This window comes from Aquila chrysaetos, chromosome 1 (assembly GCF_900496995.4).
Source record: "Aquila chrysaetos chrysaetos chromosome 1, bAquChr1.4, whole genome shotgun sequence".
Classification (NCBI taxonomy): domain Eukaryota; kingdom Metazoa; phylum Chordata; class Aves; order Accipitriformes; family Accipitridae; genus Aquila; species Aquila chrysaetos.
The window spans coordinates 57,543,164-57,562,986 of NC_044004.1; the positions used below are offsets into that span (position 1 = coordinate 57,543,164).

At 40.3% G+C, this 19,823-nt stretch overlaps 1 protein-coding gene across 3 annotated transcripts; it reads right to left on the bottom strand.

Moving 5' to 3' along the window:
* Window positions 1-579: 579 nt before the first annotated feature.
* On the bottom strand, window positions 580-19,791 carry INTS12 (integrator complex subunit 12). Of its 3 annotated transcripts, none has more exons than XM_030012387.2 (7): window positions 19,663-19,791; window positions 12,210-12,373; window positions 10,060-10,212; window positions 9,326-9,513; window positions 5,375-5,534; window positions 3,889-4,041; window positions 580-1,547 (listed from the first exon to the last, which is right to left on the bottom strand). In XM_030012387.2, the coding sequence occupies exons 2-7, from the start codon at window positions 12,363-12,365 to the stop codon at window positions 966-968; spliced, it is 1,392 nt and encodes a 463-aa protein (XP_029868247.1). In that variant the 5' UTR covers window positions 12,366-12,373; window positions 19,663-19,791; the 3' UTR covers window positions 580-965. The 3 variants fall into 3 exon arrangements, with proteins under 3 accessions (XP_029868247.1, XP_029868237.1, XP_029868258.1); XM_030012377.2 differs by lacking the exon at window positions 19,663-19,791 and adding an exon at window positions 18,962-19,164; XM_030012398.2 differs by lacking the exon at window positions 19,663-19,791 and adding an exon at window positions 13,983-17,684.
* Between the last annotated feature and the right edge of the window lie 32 nt (window positions 19,792-19,823).

Consider the following 19,823-nt stretch of genomic DNA (forward strand, 5'->3'; position numbering starts at 1 on the left):
GGGCACCTGACCCAAACTGACCAAAGGGGTATTCCATACCATGTGACGTCACATCTAGTATAGGAACTGGGGGGAGTGGGGGCGGGGGGAATCACCACTCGGGGACTAGCTGGGTGTCAATCAGCAGGTGGTGAGCAATTGCACTGTGCATCATTTCTATATTCCAACCCTTTTATTATTACTGCTGTCATTTTATTAGTGTTATCATTATTAGCTTCTTTTTTTCTGTTCTATTAAACCGTTCTTATCTCAACCCATGAGTTTTACTTCTTTTCCTGATTTTCTCCCCCATCCCACTGGGTGTGTGGGGGGAGTGAGTAAGCAGCTGCGTGGTGCTTAGTTGCTGGCTGGGGTTAAGCCACAACAGTAGAAAACCAAAACAGGCCACTTAAAATTCTCGCTTTAAATAGAATATGTTGTTTAACCATTAATTTTTGAAATTTAAAAGAAAATATATCTTTTCTGTAAGGAACTGTCTAATTTTGGATAAACTTCATTAACTCCACACCATATAGACAACTCTGAACAGGTGAAGCACTTTAAGTATTGGAAAATGGGGTGAAAGAAAAGCAGCAATGATTTCCCAGATTAAGAATACTTTTATTAATAACATTTAAGAATGACAGTTTCAGTAAGTTCAATTTATTAAGTGTCCACATAAATCTGTTTTTGGTTTTTTTTTTTATACTCCAAAATACCCAACTTTTACAATTTCAAGTTTCAGTGCTTTGAGCTAAAAAACAGGAGCATATAATAGTGAATTCCTGCAACATATTAAATTCATAGATTTGCAAAGTCAGAAGGAATACTAGGATTATCAAAGTTTGACCTCCTATATAACATAGGTTTTGGGCTTCCCTGATTTAACCACTGTTTCAGTCCAGTAACCGGGGGGTTTTCTTTAAGAAAAACACCAATGCTGCTGTTTCACAGAACACAGCGAACAAAATTAGCAAGCAGCCACACTACTTCTTGAGTTTCTTTTGAGCAGCCTTCTTCTTCACCATTTGTAACCTTTTCATAGCATTGAGCTGAGATTCCTGAGAAGTCGGGCCTTTTAGGGAGGTTGACTGATTACCAGTATCTGCCGTGGTTTTGCTTGCACTGCCCCCGCTGTTACCTGCAGTCCCACTGTTGCCATTCCCACTGCTCACCTGGCTGCTGGTGCTTGGCGTAGTACTGCTGGGACTAGGAAGACCTACTTTGCTGACGTTGTCACTACTTACCGAACGGCTAAGAGTGGTTTTCCCCAGCGTCAGAGGTGGAAGAGGTTTCAGCTGAACGGGGTTTGTGCTGTTGTTGGCAGAAGCTATTTTTGACCCTAGTCCTGTTTTGGAAGTTGCCAACCCTGACAAACCCACAGGTTTCTGGTTATTTGAAGAAGCTGCAGGTTTCCCACTGGTGCTCTGTGCTGTTGATCCCAGTTTGGCAGTTGATGGGTTGGCAGAGGAGGTTTTGGCTGCAAAAGCAGCCCATCCTGTAAGGCCACTGGTTGCTGAAGAGGAAACACTTGTACTGGCTGAGTTCCCCGAAATTGCCGCTGAGGTCTAAAATAAATAAAGCACTCTTATTATAGCAGAACGTATTTGTGTAACACATCACAGCAGGAATAGATTTAGCCTCTGCTTCAGTTCTTTTCCCAGGAACACCCAGTGGACAATATTTCATCACTGGTCACTACTGTTAAAGTATTAACAAGAAAAGGAAAGGATGCCAGCTGCAGCCAACTTTTAATTTCCCAGCCACATAAAATCAACATTACCTTTTCTTCCCTTTCTTCTATACAGCTAGCAGGCTATCGTATGGCATTGTGATCCCCCCTAAAGTCTAAAAGATGGTTTAACTGAAGTAACTACAAACCCCCCAGATTTGTGAAGTATAAAAAAGCGAGGCAAGCCACCACCTTTTATTGTTTACTGTTGTTAGCTGGTGTCCCTTTTTAACAAGATGAGAGATGCTCAGACAAAAATCAGACACTGAGCAATTAAGTATTGCATTTATTACAGTCTTTTGGTCAAAGTAGCAGTGTCTAAACTTTTTCCTTTCCTTCCCTTCCCTCCTCTTGGTTCTTAGCAGCCTGTACCATAGATACAATTTAAAAAAAAAAAACAAACCAAAACAAAGTCACTGGACTTCTTTCCTGTAGTCTTCCCATTCAGGTACTGCAAAAGACAAACTTACTGCAAACATGGTTTTCCTTGCCTGCAAAGTGCTATACCACATTAACTGCAGTTCCCACACCTTAAACCCTGTAATCGCCAGTTTTCAGATGGGGATACTACACACATTGAATTATAAAACCAGAGTTATACTAACCGGCAGAGTCAAAATGGAAATTAAACCCCTCTATTCGAGTAATACTCCTTCTATAACATATCCAGACAGTTTCTAAAGAGTAAAGATGATGGATGAAATTGGGCCTCACTCTTACAACCTGTTTAGGCACATAAATAACTCTGCTGAAGTGAAAAAAGTTATTCACAAGTGTAGGTGCCTGAGCAATAGCCATCATATTATTCATGATGGTTTTCATCCAGGCAGAGCAATGGCAAACATAACTTTGAGCACATGAATAACTGCTTTGATTCTCAGTTTTCCTAGGTAAAGGTCATGCTTTGTTAGACTACTATGTTATTTATTACACTGCTTCTGGTTTACCACCTTTGACCAACTTGTGACAATATTTATTAAATAACTTGGAGAAAGAGAAACATGAGGCAACATATATGAGAAGCAGCAGCCTCCTAAATTAGATCTCTCAGAGTCAGCTAGAGTTTCCCTATTACAGAATCATAGAACCATCTAGGCCAGAAAACACTTTCAAGATCCGAGTCCAACCGTTAACCCAGCACTGCCAAGTCCACTATTATCATGAGGAGAAGCCTTCTACCAAAATATGCATATATTACTTGATCACAGAGAACAAATCATATCTTTTATACAATTCATAGAATGGTTTCGGTTGGAAGGGACCTTAAAGATCATCCAGTTCCAACCCTCTCCCCATGGGCAGGGACACCTTCCACCAGACCAGGTTGCTCAAAGCCCCATCCAACCTGGCCTGGAACACTGCCAGGGAGGGGGCATCCACAGCTTCTCTGGGCAAGCTGTTCTGGTGTCTCACCACCCTCACAGTGAAGAATTTCTTCCTAATATCTAATCTAAACCTACCCTCTTTCAGTTTAAAAACATTACCCCTCATCCTATCACTACACTCCCTGTTAAAGAGTCCCTCCCCATCTTTCCTGTAGGCCCCATTTAAGTACTGGAAAGCTGCTGCAAGGACTCCTCGGAGCCTTCTCTTCTCCAGGCTGAGCAACCCCAACTCTCTCAGCCTGTCCTCATAGGAGAGGTGCTCCAGCCCCCTGATCATCTTCATGGCCCTCCACTGGACTCACTTGAGCAGGTCCATGTCTTTCTTATGTTGGGGGGCCCGCAAGCTGAATGCAGTACTCCAGGTAGGGTCTCACCAGAGCAGAGTAGAGGGGGCAGAATCACCTCCCTCGACCTGCTGGTCATGCTTCTTTTGATGCAGCCCAGGATACAGTTGGCTTTCTGGGTTGCGAGCGCACATTTATGAGAATTTCTACTTGTGTAAAATATCATTAAAAAAAAAATCCGTAAAGTAAATTCTGTTCTCTCCCTTGTAACAAAAAACCACCATCAAGAGCTGGATGCTTTAGGGAGTTACAGTTGAATTGAGGTTTTTTTCCCTCCACTCTTTTAGTGTTAATCCGAAACACTACGCTATGGTACTACTCAGTACACATAGTATAGCACACTATTTTCATTCATGGTTCTTGTGAGAAAAGATTGGTCTAACTGAAAAAATGATAATCTATGCAGTGAAATGCAAACTCTTCCTCTGGAAAATTTAAACTACATTACCTTGACTTCAGTTCTCTTGAATGCTAGAAAAGTTGGTGGGGTCTCAGGTTTTAACTTAATTTCTGGCTTCTTGACCAATGGATCCTTCACAGCTGGTGCAACTGAAACCACTGCAGGAGCTGGTTTTTGAGGTGGTTTTTGTGTCTTCTGAGCCTGTGTTAGTGGTAGGAAAAAACCCACAAATAAGTTATGGGCCCCATAAGATTGACTGTTTTGACTGTTAACAAAAAGCATGAGCGTTATCAGATTGCAATCTAGCCTTTACAATTTCAAGCTGAATGGTGCCTGAGAAATACAGTAATAGGGGATGTGGAGGTAGTGCTGAGTATGCTACTAGGGACAGAGTCCAGCCAAAAGCATACTGAACAGGACTTGCTACTTCAGCATGGAAAGAGCAGCAGTGTTGACACTTAGGGAACAGGAAAGCACTGGGCCTCCACAGAAATAAGGCAAAGACAGGTGAACTTGAGGAAGACAGGGACATAATCCAGCAGTACTGGGATGCAGGCTGCAAGAGTCTGCTAAGAAGTGGCAGGTAAAATGGCAGAGTTTATGCTGAAACAAAAAAAAAGAAAGGGCATGTTGAATGGCTGCAATGGCTATCCTGTGCAGTAACTGACCTCAGGCAAACACTCCTCTGAGTTCAAAGGCCTGATGATCATCAGAATAATCATGTATTTCAGTCAGTGATGATAACTTCTAGGCCAGGATCTTACACTGCCTTCTTTTCTTGTTTCTTAGTAGAGCCATTTCAACAGATAATTTGCTAAGTTATCACAGAACAGTTCCAAAACAGAACACACTTTCTGCTGTATAAAAGGGTTTGATTTTAAAATGTCAGAACTAAAGTTGTGTGAACTAATGGTTAATGTTTTATGCACCCAAAGATGCTTTCTTACTCTGATCTTTGTTTCTCATAATGAGATGAGTGGGATTCCTGTGGGATCAGAAATAATTAGTCTCTTTAGACAAGAAATTAACATGCAGATCAATCAAAACAAAGGGATTTTTTTTCCTGGAATGTGCTACCCTCAGCTTATAGTTGAGCCTGAGAACACTCAACACTTAAGATCTGGACAGAAATTTGCAGTCTTGTCTTACAGGAAAACAACCATTCATGTCCAAAGCTGAGAAAAAAAACCTAAAACTGTAGGGCTATTGGGTAGACATGTACTAAAAACTGAGTATCACTTGAACTAAAAAAAAGTTTTCAACTGCTGCTTACCAAGTAGGAAATAATCCTATTTCACTCTTCTTCACTCAACTTCTGCTTTTTAAAAAAAGCTTGGTTTAAGCAGCACACTACAGAATACTCTTTGAGATGCTACATTAAAAACCACAGCTACAGTAAGGGAAGCACTGCTGAGGAAAATGGTTCTCCAACATGCTTCCAAACAGTTCTGCAACCCATAAGATACTCTCATGTATTAGAAATAGCCTGCTGTATTCAAATAGTGCTCATACGAGACAAAAAAATGACTCCTACCATTCTTTTCATCTGCCTGGTACAGCGGGCACAATACCATACAAGTCGAGGATCATTCACTTCCTTGTCTGTCACCTGAGGTTTATGGCAATCCTGGTGGTAGAGATTATGGCACTCCTGACACTCCACTAGCTGATTCCCAGAAGTAACTGTCATTTGCCTGCAGAGCAAATAGTTAAGAACAGATTATGGAAAAAAGCACTTAAAGGATTATCCAATTGTTACAAATTTTGCAAGGCTTAAGATAAAAACTAAAAATATTTCTGCTTTCACATATATTTTCTACCTGTGGCAAATGAAATATATTCCTTTTCTTCCTGTACGAGTTATTCCTAATATTTTAGAAAATTTTGTATTTTTTAAAAGGTAATTTCTTTCAAGAAAATCTAAAACTTCTATACTGTTAAACGTGTGTATAAGACACTTGATTTCCCTTTTTGATCTTTATGTTAGAAATGTAAGTCTCACCTGCTTTGCTTCACCTGGGGATTTTATGCATACCTCACTGTATACCAATTATGACTTCCTCATTATATTATCCTAGTCTACATTTGGATAATTTTGCTGTAGGCTGTAGAGCATTACAGTTCAAGAACAAATAATATCTCAATGACAAGCCTGTAAGAGTGCTTTCTACTACAGAATTTAAAAGCATCATCATCCAAGCTATATACTACTTTAAAGACATTTTATTAGCCATCCTTTTGGTCCCTACTACACAAACAGACACTTGGAAGTCAAGATAATACCAGAATCATGGAAAGATGGAATAGCAAGGATTAACTGTGCAGTCCTGCCTTGAAGCAAACGTGTAAGCTGGTGATGAGGACTTAATTTTGTGTGGGCCTCTGGTGCAAGTAATCACGCTGTATAAATGACAAATTAGTGATATACACATGACTGGGAGTATGTCTGTGAATTAGCCAAATACCATTTTCCTAATGATTTCTTCTTTCAGATGACAAATCAAGCTATTTAATTGCTAAGCTGCTTTTGCTCATATCCCTGAGGAGCAGGTACCCAGGTAACCATGGAAACTCTATTTGTAGATGGGTGGGGAAAGGTAATACCTTATTTCTTTATGTAACAGGAAAATGAAGTCTGAAGGTATTGTCCATATGAATACTAGGACATTTTCTAAGAAATATTTCTCTTTTAAACATGCTATTTAAAAACAGAGGGAGAAACCTTTCTGAAATTCCAGGGCCCATTATTTTAGATGCAGGATATTTCAAAAGCCATTTTGTTTGTTTCTTATTCCTAAATAAACTGGGTCAGAACAAGCATTGATGTTTCAACCCCATGTCTCAAGGGAGGAGACTCACCCTATTTTAAAATTACAAAGAACAATCCCAGACTGATTAAAAAAACATGAACTCTTTGTGCCCAGAAACAAGTTAAACCAGAGTTATTTTTAAATTATAACCACAAAACAAGCCTAATGATTTTTTTACCTTCAGAAAACAAACAAAAAAGTATTCATAAAAAATAAGGTTGTTCTTTCAAAACCAGGCTTTTTAAAAGACATATATTTTTTGCTTTTTTTGAGAGACAGAGTTCACTATCATCTGCAAACTGCGTGTAGTATTTCTTCTTCATATAATTGAGAAGCCATGTAACTGATGAGTCTTGTTTTTCTAAGATCTGCAGGTATTGGAGAGGGTGAGGTTATTTTAATACTCCCTCTCTCCTTATACCTAACTTGGTATAAAAGAACAAAAAGAAAAACACCACAGGCATCAACATTCAGTACTCCTAATCACCATGAAAATACATTTGACACTTGGCAAATCTTGAAGAAACATTTAATGTCTCTACTTTAGTTTTTACATCTATAAAAAAGGAATAGTTAATTTTTAAAAGCACTCTTGCATTTGTGAACCCACAACTGGGTTCTTGTTGTCTTCTTAAGCAACATAAATATAAACTCTTTGGCTATGAACCCTGCCTACTCTGCAATTGGACATGATTTTTTCATTCACAACTGAATGAGTTTTTAAAAGATGTCATTTTCTAATACTATTCATACTTGAGTTATTTTACAGAGTATCCAGTGCTTTTATATTTCATACATACTGGGATGTTGTTATTTTGGCTCAAGATGGCCAACCCCAAAAAGGGCCCACATGTTGAAAGCTGAGCAGTAAACAGTGGAATACTGTCTAATCAATGTGTTGGATTCGGAAAGTCTGAAGCACGACTACTCTGAAAAACATCCCGTCCAGCGTGAGCTGGAGGTCAAGAACCATGACATCCGTTCCAGCAGGTTTCATGTAAAACGGAAACAAATCCTGAGCATTGGGTGACCATAGCCATCCCCTCTCTAATGGGTTGTTTCTTTCCCTGCTGTGCTTTTCCATCCCTCTGGCATCAGCTTAATGAGAGCTATTTTAGTTAGCCAGGATAGATGCATCCTTTGCAAGAGCACTATGAAATTGTGACCACTATTAGCTAGAAGCAACACCTTCAGCAGCCAGGTTAAACATTGATTGTGGAACAGCTAATGGAACCACATAGCTGGCCTAAGCTTTTCAAAGCAAAGTCTTGGCCACGCTAGGCACAGTAGCTGCATTTTCTTTCTTTACTTTGCAGGCATTTTTCATTACACCTGTAAGTGTTTTCCTTTGCCAGAGAAGATGCAGAATTAATAATCCACAGCAGCTCAAGACTGTCTAAACAAAACTTTTCTTTATCCCCTCCTGCCAAATAAGTTAATACCATACTGGTTTTAGTAGCATTTTAACATACTGCTGAACAGGGCTTTGCCCCTTTAGGAGACAGCAAAAATGGAATTTGCAGGAAGAAAGGTAAAATTGAAATATTTATTTCATATTTCAAATGTTTTAATTGTTCTTCCTTTTTCAATGCCTACAATAAAAAATTAAACATTTGAGCTAACACATGGGAATGTGACATAAAATCTCATCAGCCCACAATTGGTTAGCAGTATAATTAACTGTAACAATGGAAATTTATCCTCCCTGGACTGGAGACACTTCCTTGACCACAGAAATGCCTGAAGAACAAAGTTATAAAGCACAGTTTCCCAACTGACTTAAGCTGAGCTAAAATACATACTGCTACCAAAAGGCCAGTCCCACCTTCCTCTCTGTCCTGGCTCTATATTCCTGCATCCACACACGTGCCAGCATAAGCATTTACACTCACCAACCTGACAAAAACCTAAACCTACTGAAAAACCCAAGTGGAGAGCTGATCCAGAAGCTGATTCAGCTGATCACAAACCTGTGTGGGCAATACACCCCCTAAACAGGACAGGGAAGGAGGTACATTGGGAGAGCCAAACTGTTCCTTTTGGCAGCAGTGGGGACTTAAAAAGATATAAATAATCTGTGAAACCAAATCCTGATTCGAATGTTTTGATCCCAGGATGGATATTCAAAACTGTATTGTATGCTTCCGTTAACACTAAATGTATTGTTAGCAGAATGTTACTAAGATCCAATTTTAGAGCCCTTACTGAAAAGTAAAAAGAACCTGTCTTGACTGCAAGATATATTTACACTGTTAACTGAAAAAACATGGCTATGTGTAAATTGATGTCAAATGATTATGAAGAGAGGAGCAAGACATACAGATCTCATAACAATACCACTTAAAAATGTTTTCAGAAGAGAACTGATTTTTTTAAAATGATAAGCATTAGCCATTAATATTTTAACTTGTTTTCCAGTAATTAAACATGATAGGTTTACTATTTTTCACTTGCCCTTTTCCTGAAGAAGAAAAGTTAGTTTTCTCATTAAGTGTTCCATTTTCAAGAAATCACTCTTATTCATAAAGGATGCTTAAATGTATTATTAATTTTGGATATGTGCTTAGGTGATTTCCAGAATAAAAACTACAGGAAGCATTAACTCAATAGTACACAATTTTAAAAAAACAAAAGGTAACTACACAATTGCAATGAAGCAATGTTGGTTGACTTACCTGCAAACAACACAGGCTAATCCCATTTCCATAGCAAAGTCATCAGCACTGGTTTCCTCAAAGCTAGATAAATCAGGCATGGATAAATCCTTGCTCGTCTGAACTGTAATAGGAGAGGAACGAGCCTCCTGCTTCTCTAGTCTGGGCTTCTTTGGTGCATCAGCTCCTTCAGCGGCATCCCCTTTTATCTATTACACACATACACACACACACAGAGCGAATGTGAAAATGCAAAAACCTAATGTATATTATTAAAATGAGAAAATGACTGGAACAATGGGGTTAGCAGTATAAGAAGGTGTACTTTACACACCATACACACAATGCATTTTCCTTAGATACATATTTTCTTCAAAATATTTATGAATTAGAAGCTCAAGCCTACTTTTGTACTTTGCCACAAAATCCTTGAAAAAGCCTTAGGAATCCCACATTTCAGCATGCTACATTTTAGTAACCTCTTATTATCAGGATATTTAAAACACAGAGTCACAGGAATGGACCTTTAAAGGTCCAACCCCCCCCCCTGCAATGAGCAGGGAAAACGTTCACAGAATAATTATAACAAAACTTTTGTCAGATTGCCTAAATGGCAACATGATTGGATAATGCAGCTCATAGGCTACGCACCATTAGATGAGTTGACTTACACTGGTTGAAAAGGAGAGCTTTTGTCTAAAACATCTTCAAGTTTATTAACCAAGTTATTTCATTAGAGAACAAAAATTACTTACTTTATCAGCAGATCTCTTTTCTGTTTCTTTTTTCACCTTTTCTGATGCAGTGGGCTTGCCATTGCTGTTGCCAGAAGGCAAACTAGAAGAAGCTTTAGGCTCTTGCTTACTGGAAATAGGTTTGGTAACAGATACTTTTGGTTGCTCTACTTCCTAAAAACAGAAAAAAAACCTGAAGGCAAACCCTACATTTGAGTTACTTCCTCGTTTGCAATTAGTTAGATAAAAGGACAGGCAAACAACATGCCAATACAACATTAATCATCTATATACACACTTTTTTTTTTAAAACATTTCTTAAATATTTTCATATCACATTGACAAATTAGTGTGTTTAAACTGCGGTCAATTATAAAAACCTCCCCTTATCACTCATCTTCCAGAGGAAAAGGTGCTCCTGTTCCAAAGACAGATCCTCTTTGGAACATTAATTAAAAAGGAAAACTTTTCTGCTTTTAAAAGTCAAAGAGATAATGAACACAAATTTTCAGATAGTTCTGAGGACAAAATTCAATATAAGCTGAAAATGTAAGTTGACATCCGATGTCACTAGACATCAATACTTCATTCCCTCATGGAGCAAAATATTGACCTCGCTTAATCTCAGTCCATATTCACCTACCAGATTAATAAATTGAGATCTCAACAGAAATGAATAGTTCTTATTAATGACACAATTAGTGTCAGCAATGGATAATAACCAAGCGAGTCTGTAAATGAGTGATTAATCACACCAATGTGCACGAGCAAGGTACCCCCACCAGCTTGATAAGAAGGGAGTAATTCTCTGCTGTATACTGGGATGGGTTCTGAGCTTCAACCCCCCCACACCAAGTTTGCTGACTTTTTTTTGCATCCAGAGTCAGAAATGGATTTCCTCGTCTGCCCGACTGTGGTAATCCTGTGCTCCTTACTCTGTTCTTGGATTTCATGGTCAACCACAAATTAATCCTGCAGCCTGAGAACGCAAGGAAAGGAATTCTTATACGTTTTTCCATTTCTAAGCTTTGCAGTCCAGCTGATACTGGAGACACTCAGTCTTCTGGCCTGAGCCTCAGTCTCACCTGAGGGCAGGTGACTACCAGCCAAGCTGTTAGTAGAATTGGCTTCCCAAGCCTCTTAGCACTATTATGTGGCTCCCTGCTTCCTCTTTGAACCACAAACCAATGCTTCTTTGAGCTCTGACATAGAGGGCATCTGAGAGTTTTGAGACCTGTGTTAGAGGGAACTGCAGTTTAGGTTTCAGGGAGTTAACAATTTGAATAAAAAGGAGTTAGACCACACAGTACAAGCATGATGTATGCTGTAGCAGTAATAGTGCCTTTTAGTTATTTGGAACCACGTACACATAGAAATGAAATATTACTAATGTATCAGCATACAGATAATCATTAGAACATACCAGGCTGACTTCTAGGCATCCTAGGGGAGAACACTACCTCATTATCCATATGGCAATACGTAGCAGCATGAGGATGTCCCCGCTTGGTTATTTCCATACGCTAATCTCAGATTCAAATATTCTCTCTAGCAGGTGTTTAGTGATTTTCAGTATATGAAAAATAATGTTTGTGCATTGGACGGCAATGGTTTCAGCCTACAAATCATTTCTACTTTGAACCATTTGGTGGTTTTCATTCTCATATAACTTCATCAACAGAATTTCAAGAAAAGAGATCCAGCTTTATCACTAAATAGCTTATTTTGTTTCATATTTATCTGTGGCAAAAATAATCTGCATTTTAAAGACCTTTTAGTTCTGATTGTAGCTGGAAAAATACATAATTTTGGGTTCACCTTAGATAGCATGTATGATAGTTTATGAACAAAAATGCCAAAACCGATATAAAAGTGAATACAAAAAGTACTATTACAAAGTCACGAGACTTGCAATATAGCATTGAATATCTCTCTTAAAGGTCTTGGTACACCAACAAGGTAAAGATTTTTTTTCTTCCATTAACTTCAATTAATCAAACAGATTATGTTGCATAAAAGGGGAGTTATAATATGAACATTCCATAATTACTTTTTCTTTTTCCTCAATTTCTGAATCTCTTTTAACTTTTCAGCTATAAAAGACTACCTAGGAATAGCAGGAGCTTTAAAAAAAACATACAAAAATGACCCATGCTCTCCAATACCAATACCTTCTGAGATGGACGATAGCTTGAGTCAGTTCCTCTGGCCAAGGACTCATCAAGAAGCGCTTTCAGCTTTTCAGCAGAGTCCTTACTCTTAGAATGCAAGAAGCCCAGGGCTTTCAGAAAAATGGGATCAAGCTCCAAGTTCACTGTAGCAGCCATAGCGGTGTCTTTGGAAGAAGGGGGAGGGGGAAAAAAAAAAAAAAAAAAAAAAAGGAAAACAATGACAACTTTATTCAGATGGAGGATAACAGCATGTGGCTAACTATCTCACAGAAGATTTTTTTTTTATGTGTGTGTAAAATGAAATGATATTAAATCACAGCAAGGATGATATGTGAAGTAATTATCATCATTAGAAAATGACTGATTGTGAATCTCAGAGCTGCGGAACTTGAATTTGGCTTTACATCTGAAATGACGTCAAATTCGTTCTTTGGCATATCTGATGTTCAGAAACTAAACTCATCATACTTATATAAATGGAATCAATATTCCGTATTCTTGATATTCCATGCATACAGAATATTGAAAAGTACGCAAAATAAGCATAAACCTCAAGAAAAGCAATTACCACCCTCTTCCTTAACATTGTTTGCACATGCAGTGATTTCTATCTCATTGAGCATTTAAGAATAACAAAGAAAAATCTCTTACTTGTAGAAAAATTAACTTTTGAAACTTCTGAAAAGAACAGCTCATTGTAACATACAATACAAGAGATATAAACCAGTAGTATATGATTTTATATATATACAAAAAATCTGAAAAAATATATTGCCCATTTTTAAATTTAGCTGAAATGGTGAGAAAATTAATAACTCAGATTGTGATTATCCAACTCCCCTTGCAATAGCCTGGGTTTTCATGTCAAGCAATGACTAACCAGAGCTCTAAGATGCCACAGTGTCAACGTAAATGGAATAAAGAAAGGAAGAGGTTAGAATGAATTTAAAAAAAAATATGTTTGCTTCATAGCAACACATTCCTGTACTCTGGAGCCTTCTCTGTTAATTTCTTTACCAAAAGCTCTAAGGAACTGTATTTACATCAGAAATTGTCCCTACAAAGATAGATAGCTCTCTAACTTAATCAGTAACTAAGACTTAATAATTTAAGAAATAACATGGGAAGGGAAGTTTCCTGCTCTTTTCCAAAATGGATGAGAAGTGGTATTGTTAATGATCCCTTCAAATCTCATTTGAAACGCATCAGGATGTTTTATTTTTTTTTTTAATACAGTAATCTAGAAGACATTCTTGAAAAGGCTTTTATCGGTTCTGTTCAAAAGCCCTGCCTGGACAGCTTTTTCAGCCCGAGCTTCCAAGGTTTTGTCAGATGAATTCCTTTTGATATTCAAGGCAGTGAACTTTTACCTCTCTGGCCAAAACACCAGCAGCGGCAGCCTGCCCCCTCAACACTTTCCTAGAAGTCTCCAGGAACCTTTATCTCATGCTGAGCTTTCACGAGACACCAGAGAATCGCTTGACTGAGATCATCAAGGAGTTCAACATACAGTAGACTTCATAGGGATTTTATCAATGGACCCAGCAGAGAGTTAAGAATCCTCTTCAAGAGCCTCTTCTCTCTTTCTTAATCTTTGCTACTTGTCAAATCATTTGCTGGTGGCCACAGAACTTCTGCTAGTAAGTACTACACACCAGTTACTCTGCTTTTTCACTGATCAAGCAGAGACTGCGGCACAAGCCCCATCCAGACAATTCCGTCTCTCTCTGATGTTTACAAAAAGTGAATTCAATGTGTGTGGAAAGCACACACCCTCTTTTTTTATGCGTCTATCTCTGATAAATTTTCAGGCTGCTCCCGAGTTCTGTGGGTGCGTTACCTCTCCCATTTCTTTGTTCTGTAAATATGTCTTCCAAGTTTCAGTACCATATATTCTTAAATTAGGACTCTGCAAAACCTTCTGTTGAGTGACAACAGTAGAATTAAAACACTAATTTCAGAAATTTCAAATAATTCCCTGTTAAAAAAATCCTTTAAGTTCTTTTCTGAGGCTTCTTCTAGGAATATATACTTGTGTACGTAAGGAACAAGTAGCCTCAACAGTCATTAGCAGCCAATACAGGATGCCTGCAGTATTTAGAGAACAAGCGTAAGCATACTAATTCCATTTTCATCTTTCTGAAGGTAACACTTCCCAGATTTATTTCTAGCTGTCGCTGTCTTTAGAAAAAGACATCTATTGTAAAGAAACTGTTAAAATCCAAATTTCAAAAGGGTTCACTGTATTTATTCTTTTATTTGCATATGAAATCACAGGAATTCTTTCTCTGTTGTCAAGGGCGAATTATTATGTCATAGGCTACTGCAGTTATAACTAACATCACAAGAAATTTCTCATGGGAAGGGAGGAAACTGGGCTTCTTAAATAGTTCAAGTATGCTCAGTTTAGGCATATATTTTCAAATTAAAAAAAATATCTGTTTGTAAGTTGAAGAAGGTAAGTATATTTAATGGAAAGATGAACACATCAATAGCTGTCTTAAAAACAGCATCATCTGAAAAAAGTAAATTGATAAATATGTCCTCCTTACTGGACCACAATAACACAACTGTCAAACAGCCTAATACCAATAACTGGCCTGGTCCGAAAGGCAAATTATTGCTTTTGGTGGTGGCTTTTTCCAGATGTTTACAGATCAGAACAGTGGTTTGATACTTATAAACCTAAATCCAATTACATTCATTCACGTTTTCATTCATAAACTGCTCCTCTGGTGGTGAAGTCAGCATATAGCAACTTGATAGCCTTGGAGCAAGAACAGTACAGTGCTTTAGCAACGATACCACAGGTTATTCCGTGCGAGAGTTCTCCTTGACTTTCTGGTTGAAGTAGAATCTTTGTACAGAACATAATTCAAATGTTGTTTAGGAAAAAGAAATAGGAAAAAAGTGGGTATGATGCTGTCTTTTGTGCAGCAGTTTGATAACGCAGCTGTGACATTAGAGGGCTGTGTTATAATCCTTGAACCCAGAGCAGAACTGATGTTGCACAAAGCAGTAAATGAAGGGAATATGCAGGCAACTCCTGGAGCAGGGACAGGAACTTAGATGCACCCTCTTGCAACTAAGCATCAACCCATTAGCCCAGCCCTAAAGGCACCTTTGTCAGGTTAGGTCTCTGTTTGACACTTCTTCACTATTGTACAAGAACTGTTTGACAATGGATGGACAAGACCAAATACAAGGTAACAAAACTCTCTGAAGTATCTGAGATAATATTAAAAATCCTACAATGGACAATCATGGAGTGACCGCCCAATGCAGACTACTCTAAGTGGCTTAAATCCCTGTGGGGGGAAAAAAAAGTTAATTAGTGGGTTGTTATTCTTAAAACATATAAGAATTTTCTGAGTCTCTCGTTTCTTCAGCATACTATTGTCTTCTGCCAAATACATACAAGCTTAATTGAGCACTATAAAGAATATGTGGTCTTCCAATTTAATAGACTTATTAGACTTCCAGGGTGTAAGAGACCCTTTCCTTTAATTTATTTGCCAGCTATTATTTTGCATGCCTACACATGCATTATCTTATTCATCATAACTTTCAGTTAAATGGATCTACTTACATTATGTTTTCAGGCATGGTAATATTTTTATCCATCTGTTTCCAAACTCCTATTTCTACTATTTTCTGAGACAGGTGTACAATGGAAGGTATTTTTCCAAGAAAGTGCACACCTTCAATTTATATTGCAATGCTATTATCAAACCCATTCTTTATAAACTCAGCAATACTTTCATTTTTCACTGACACTGATGATTAAAAGGACTTTCACTAACATATCCTTTTCAGCTACCTTCAACATCAGTAGCAGTTAACTCGCAACCCAGTAACATGAACCAATAGCACAAAATTCCTTCCAACGCACTCCACTGTGTTCATCAATAATTAATTTCACTTACCACCATAATATCAATTCACTCCCCCCCCCCCCTGCCCCAAGCCCTTTGGATTCTTCTGTTCCTCAGGATTTTCTCTCTTCCTGACTAATAACTGTGACAGTGGCAGATTTTGCTTATTTACTAGTAATGCCTTTTCCAGACCACTTTCAGATTTAATGTAAGTCTTAATAAAGTAGACCAAGGAAAATCTTAAAAGCAGGAAAAACTGAACTTCTATCTTCAGTTTTTGTTTTAGTATCTTAATCAGGACTTGATTCATGACAACATAATTTCTCAGTTATCTCCCATGAGGGATATTTCAAAAGTCATACACTTTAGTAGTCCAGACAACTGTATTGTATTGATCAGTTCTTATTTATTTGACTTCTTCTCCAAAGAATTTTAGAAGACTGGAGTAAAATCTTGTGCTATGGAGTTACTAGTACTGGCATCCTTCATTTTACATTCTATTCTGCAGCATCTTTTATACTGTACTTTTAAATTAATATTTCAATCAATATCACAGTAACCTGTTTATCCAAAATTTCTAAGATTACACTATTGCCCTATATTTGCTCTCTTCTGTTCCTCACAAACAATACATTATTTAAGTATCACAGAATCATTCAGTTTGGAAGGGACCCCAAGTGGTCACCCCGTGCAACCCCTGCTCAAAGCAAAGTCAACACTTTGAGGCCCAGGACTTTGTCCAGTTGGATCTTGAAAACGTCCAAAGACAGAAATGTGACAAACCTTCTGGGCAACCTGTCCCAATGCCTAACTGTCCTAATTTCCTTACTTTGAATTGTAACCTCCCCTGTTCCAACTTGTGCTGTCTCTCATTCCTCTGCAGTGCACCCAAGTAGAAAGACTGGCTCTATCTTCTCAATAATCTCCTCCTAGGTATATAAAGGCTTCCATTAGGTCCCCTTAAGCCCACGGTAGATGACATCCAACACTCTCCCTTCATCTTCAGATCTAGTTATTTTGTCACAGAGGATAATCCAGTTGGTCAGGCATGATTTATCCTTGGTAGATCCCAAGCTGGCTATCCCCAGTCACCACCTGCTCCTTCTTATGCCTACAAATGGCTTCCCTCCATGATCTTTCCACAGGTGGAAGGAGTGAGGCTGACCAGCCTGTAGTTCTCTGGATTGTCCTTCTTACTCTTTTTGAAGATGAACTTAAGACTTGCCTTTCTCCAGTCTTGGGGATCTCCCCAATCTCATGGCCTTTCAGTAGCTTCGTGAAGTCACTGTCAGCTCTCAGCACCCTTGAATTCGGTCCCCTTGGGCCCACGGACTTGTCAGGTAAACAATCCCCACTTCAATCCTCTTCCCCAACTTGTAGTTCCTCCTCTCCTTGAACCCTGCCTTGTAGCAAAAGGCCTGGGAGACCTTATTGGTGAAGTCTGAGCCAAAGACGACATCAACTATCCCACCCTTATCTGTGTCTGCTGTCACTAACACATTTGTCCCACTCAGCAGCAGCACCATATTTTCCTTGTGAATCCCTTTCCTGATAAACAGCATCTCATTACCATTGACATTTCTTGCTAGTTTTAAATCTAGCTTAGTGTCCTAGTTTCAGCTGGGATAGAGTTAACTGTCTTCCTAGTAGCTGGTACAGTGCTATGTTTTGAGTTCAGTATGTGAAGAATGTTGATAACACTGATGTTTTCAGTTGTTGCTAGTAGTGTTTAGACTAATGTCAAGGATTTTTCAGCTTATGCCCAGCCAGCAAGAAAGCTGGAGGGGCACAAGAAGTTGGCACAGGACACAGCCAGGGCAGCTGACCCAAACTGGCCAACAGGGTATTCCATACCATGGGACGTCCCATCTAGTATAGGAACTGGGAAGTGGGGGCAGGGAATCGCCACTCGGGGACTAGCTGGGTGCCGGTCAGCAGGTGGTGAGCAATTGCACTGCACATCATTTGTACATTCCAATCCTTCCATTATTGCTGTTGTCATTTTATTAGTGTTATCACTATCATTATTTGTTTCTTCTTTTCTGTTCTATAAAACTGTTCTTATCTCAACCCGTGGGTTTTGCTTCTTTTTCCCGATTTTCTCCCCCATCCCACTGGGTGGGAGGGGAGTGAGTGAGCGGCTGCGTGGTGCTTAGTTGCTGGCTGGGGTTAAACCACGACACTTAGCTTTGGCTTTCCTTACACCATCCCCACATGCCTGGGCAATATTTCTACGTTCCTCCTTTGTAGCCTGTGTCTCCACTTCCACCTGCTGTATACGTCCTTTTTGCACTGGAGCTCTGTCACGAGTTCCCTGTTTAATCAAGCCCTTTTCCTGTTACATCTGCCTTACCTTTCTACAAAATGTTTTTGTCCTCACGAATAGCTGCGCTGCCACAAAAATCAATTTTACAAAAAAAATTTATCCAAGCAAATGAGACAATTGTACCTATGCAACCGAGATTTGCTAATCCCTGCTACCACCAAGCTGCAATATTCTGCAAAAATGCACCTGAAGATGCTGTTTAAACAGATGGTGCTGCTCATTGGTTTGAGTCACTGGTAAATTCATCACATGTCCATTATTGTTTTCACCTTTCCCTAATTCAAGGCCTACCGAAATTTATCAGGTTTACAAATTCCCTACATGTCATTCTCATCATGATTTCTCGGCAGAAGAGCCAAACTGTAGTTAAAACTGAATTTCTGGATTAGTTACGCCAAAGCCACAACCCGATCCTTTGCAACATACTTGCCGCAAATTTCTCCCTCACATTTCCTTTAAGAACGAACGAAAGGCCTCTCATCCGAAAGTAAACCTTTAAAAATAAAATGCTTAAAAGAATAAGCCGCCGCCACCTCTTAATCAAACAATACCTTGTACTACGGTTGAACGTTGCATGCCCTGTGTTACGCATACATCACCTCTATTTGCTCGGGCTGTTTCTTCCGAACCGCCGCCCCCAACCGCGGGCCAGCGCCGCCTTCCTTACGGCTCCGCGGCCGCTGCCCGGCCCGGCGGCCGAGGGGAGGCCGACCCCCGCCCCCCGCCGCCCCCCCTCCCGGTGTCGTTACGGCGCTAACAACCGAGTCCGCCCACACCGGAGTCAAACGCCCGCGGCTCCCCGCCCCAGGGCGGCTCCCCACGGATCGGCGCCCGCAGCTGGAAACCCGTGCCCCGGACACGCTGCCCCGAGGCGGCGCGAAGCGAGGGGCTGCTGCCGGGGCCCTCCCGCAGCCGTTACCGCCGTGGACCGGTTTCCTCAAGGCCGCGGCACCGGGAGGGACCGTCCCCCCGGACGCCGGCAGAAGGGACGCCAGCACCCACGGGGCCAAGGCGGCCGCCTCGCCTCGCCTCGCCTCACCGGCTCCGCCCGGGCCCTCCCCGCGCCACAGGGAGACTCAGCGCTCGCCCCGCCCCAGGACCGGCGGTAACGGCCGGCAAGTGTGTGTGTGTCTGTATGAGGGGTCTCCCCCCTTCTTCTTCCTCCTCCTCCTCCTCCTCCTCCCAAACCCTCTCTTCCCGAGTCCCGGCAAAGTCGTGTCTGCCCCCGCGGAGCCGCCCGCCGCGCTCTTACTGAGGAGGAGGAGGAGGAGGGTGTACGGGATCAGCAGCCGTTCACCGCCCGGAGCCGGGTCCGCTGCCGCGCCGATCCCCCCGCGCAACCAGGGCCCGGAAGCAGCCGTTCCGGGCGCGCGCGCCCCGCGCTGTGGGCGTGGAGGGTGGGGAAGTAGGCGG

Excerpts from the sequence above, each read along its gene's own strand:
- INTS12 (XM_030012377.2), bottom strand. The coding sequence starts at position 18,986 with ATGCAACGTTCAACCGTAGTACAAG. Across the intron at positions 12,374-18,961 it reads ACGTTCAACCGTAGTACAAG|ACACCGCTATGGCTGCTACA; the intron begins GTATTGTTTGAT and ends CTTCTTCCAAAG. Across the intron at positions 10,213-12,209 it reads GCTATCGTCCATCTCAGAAG|GAAGTAGAGCAACCAAAAGT; the intron begins GTATTGGTATTG and ends TTCTGTTTTTAG.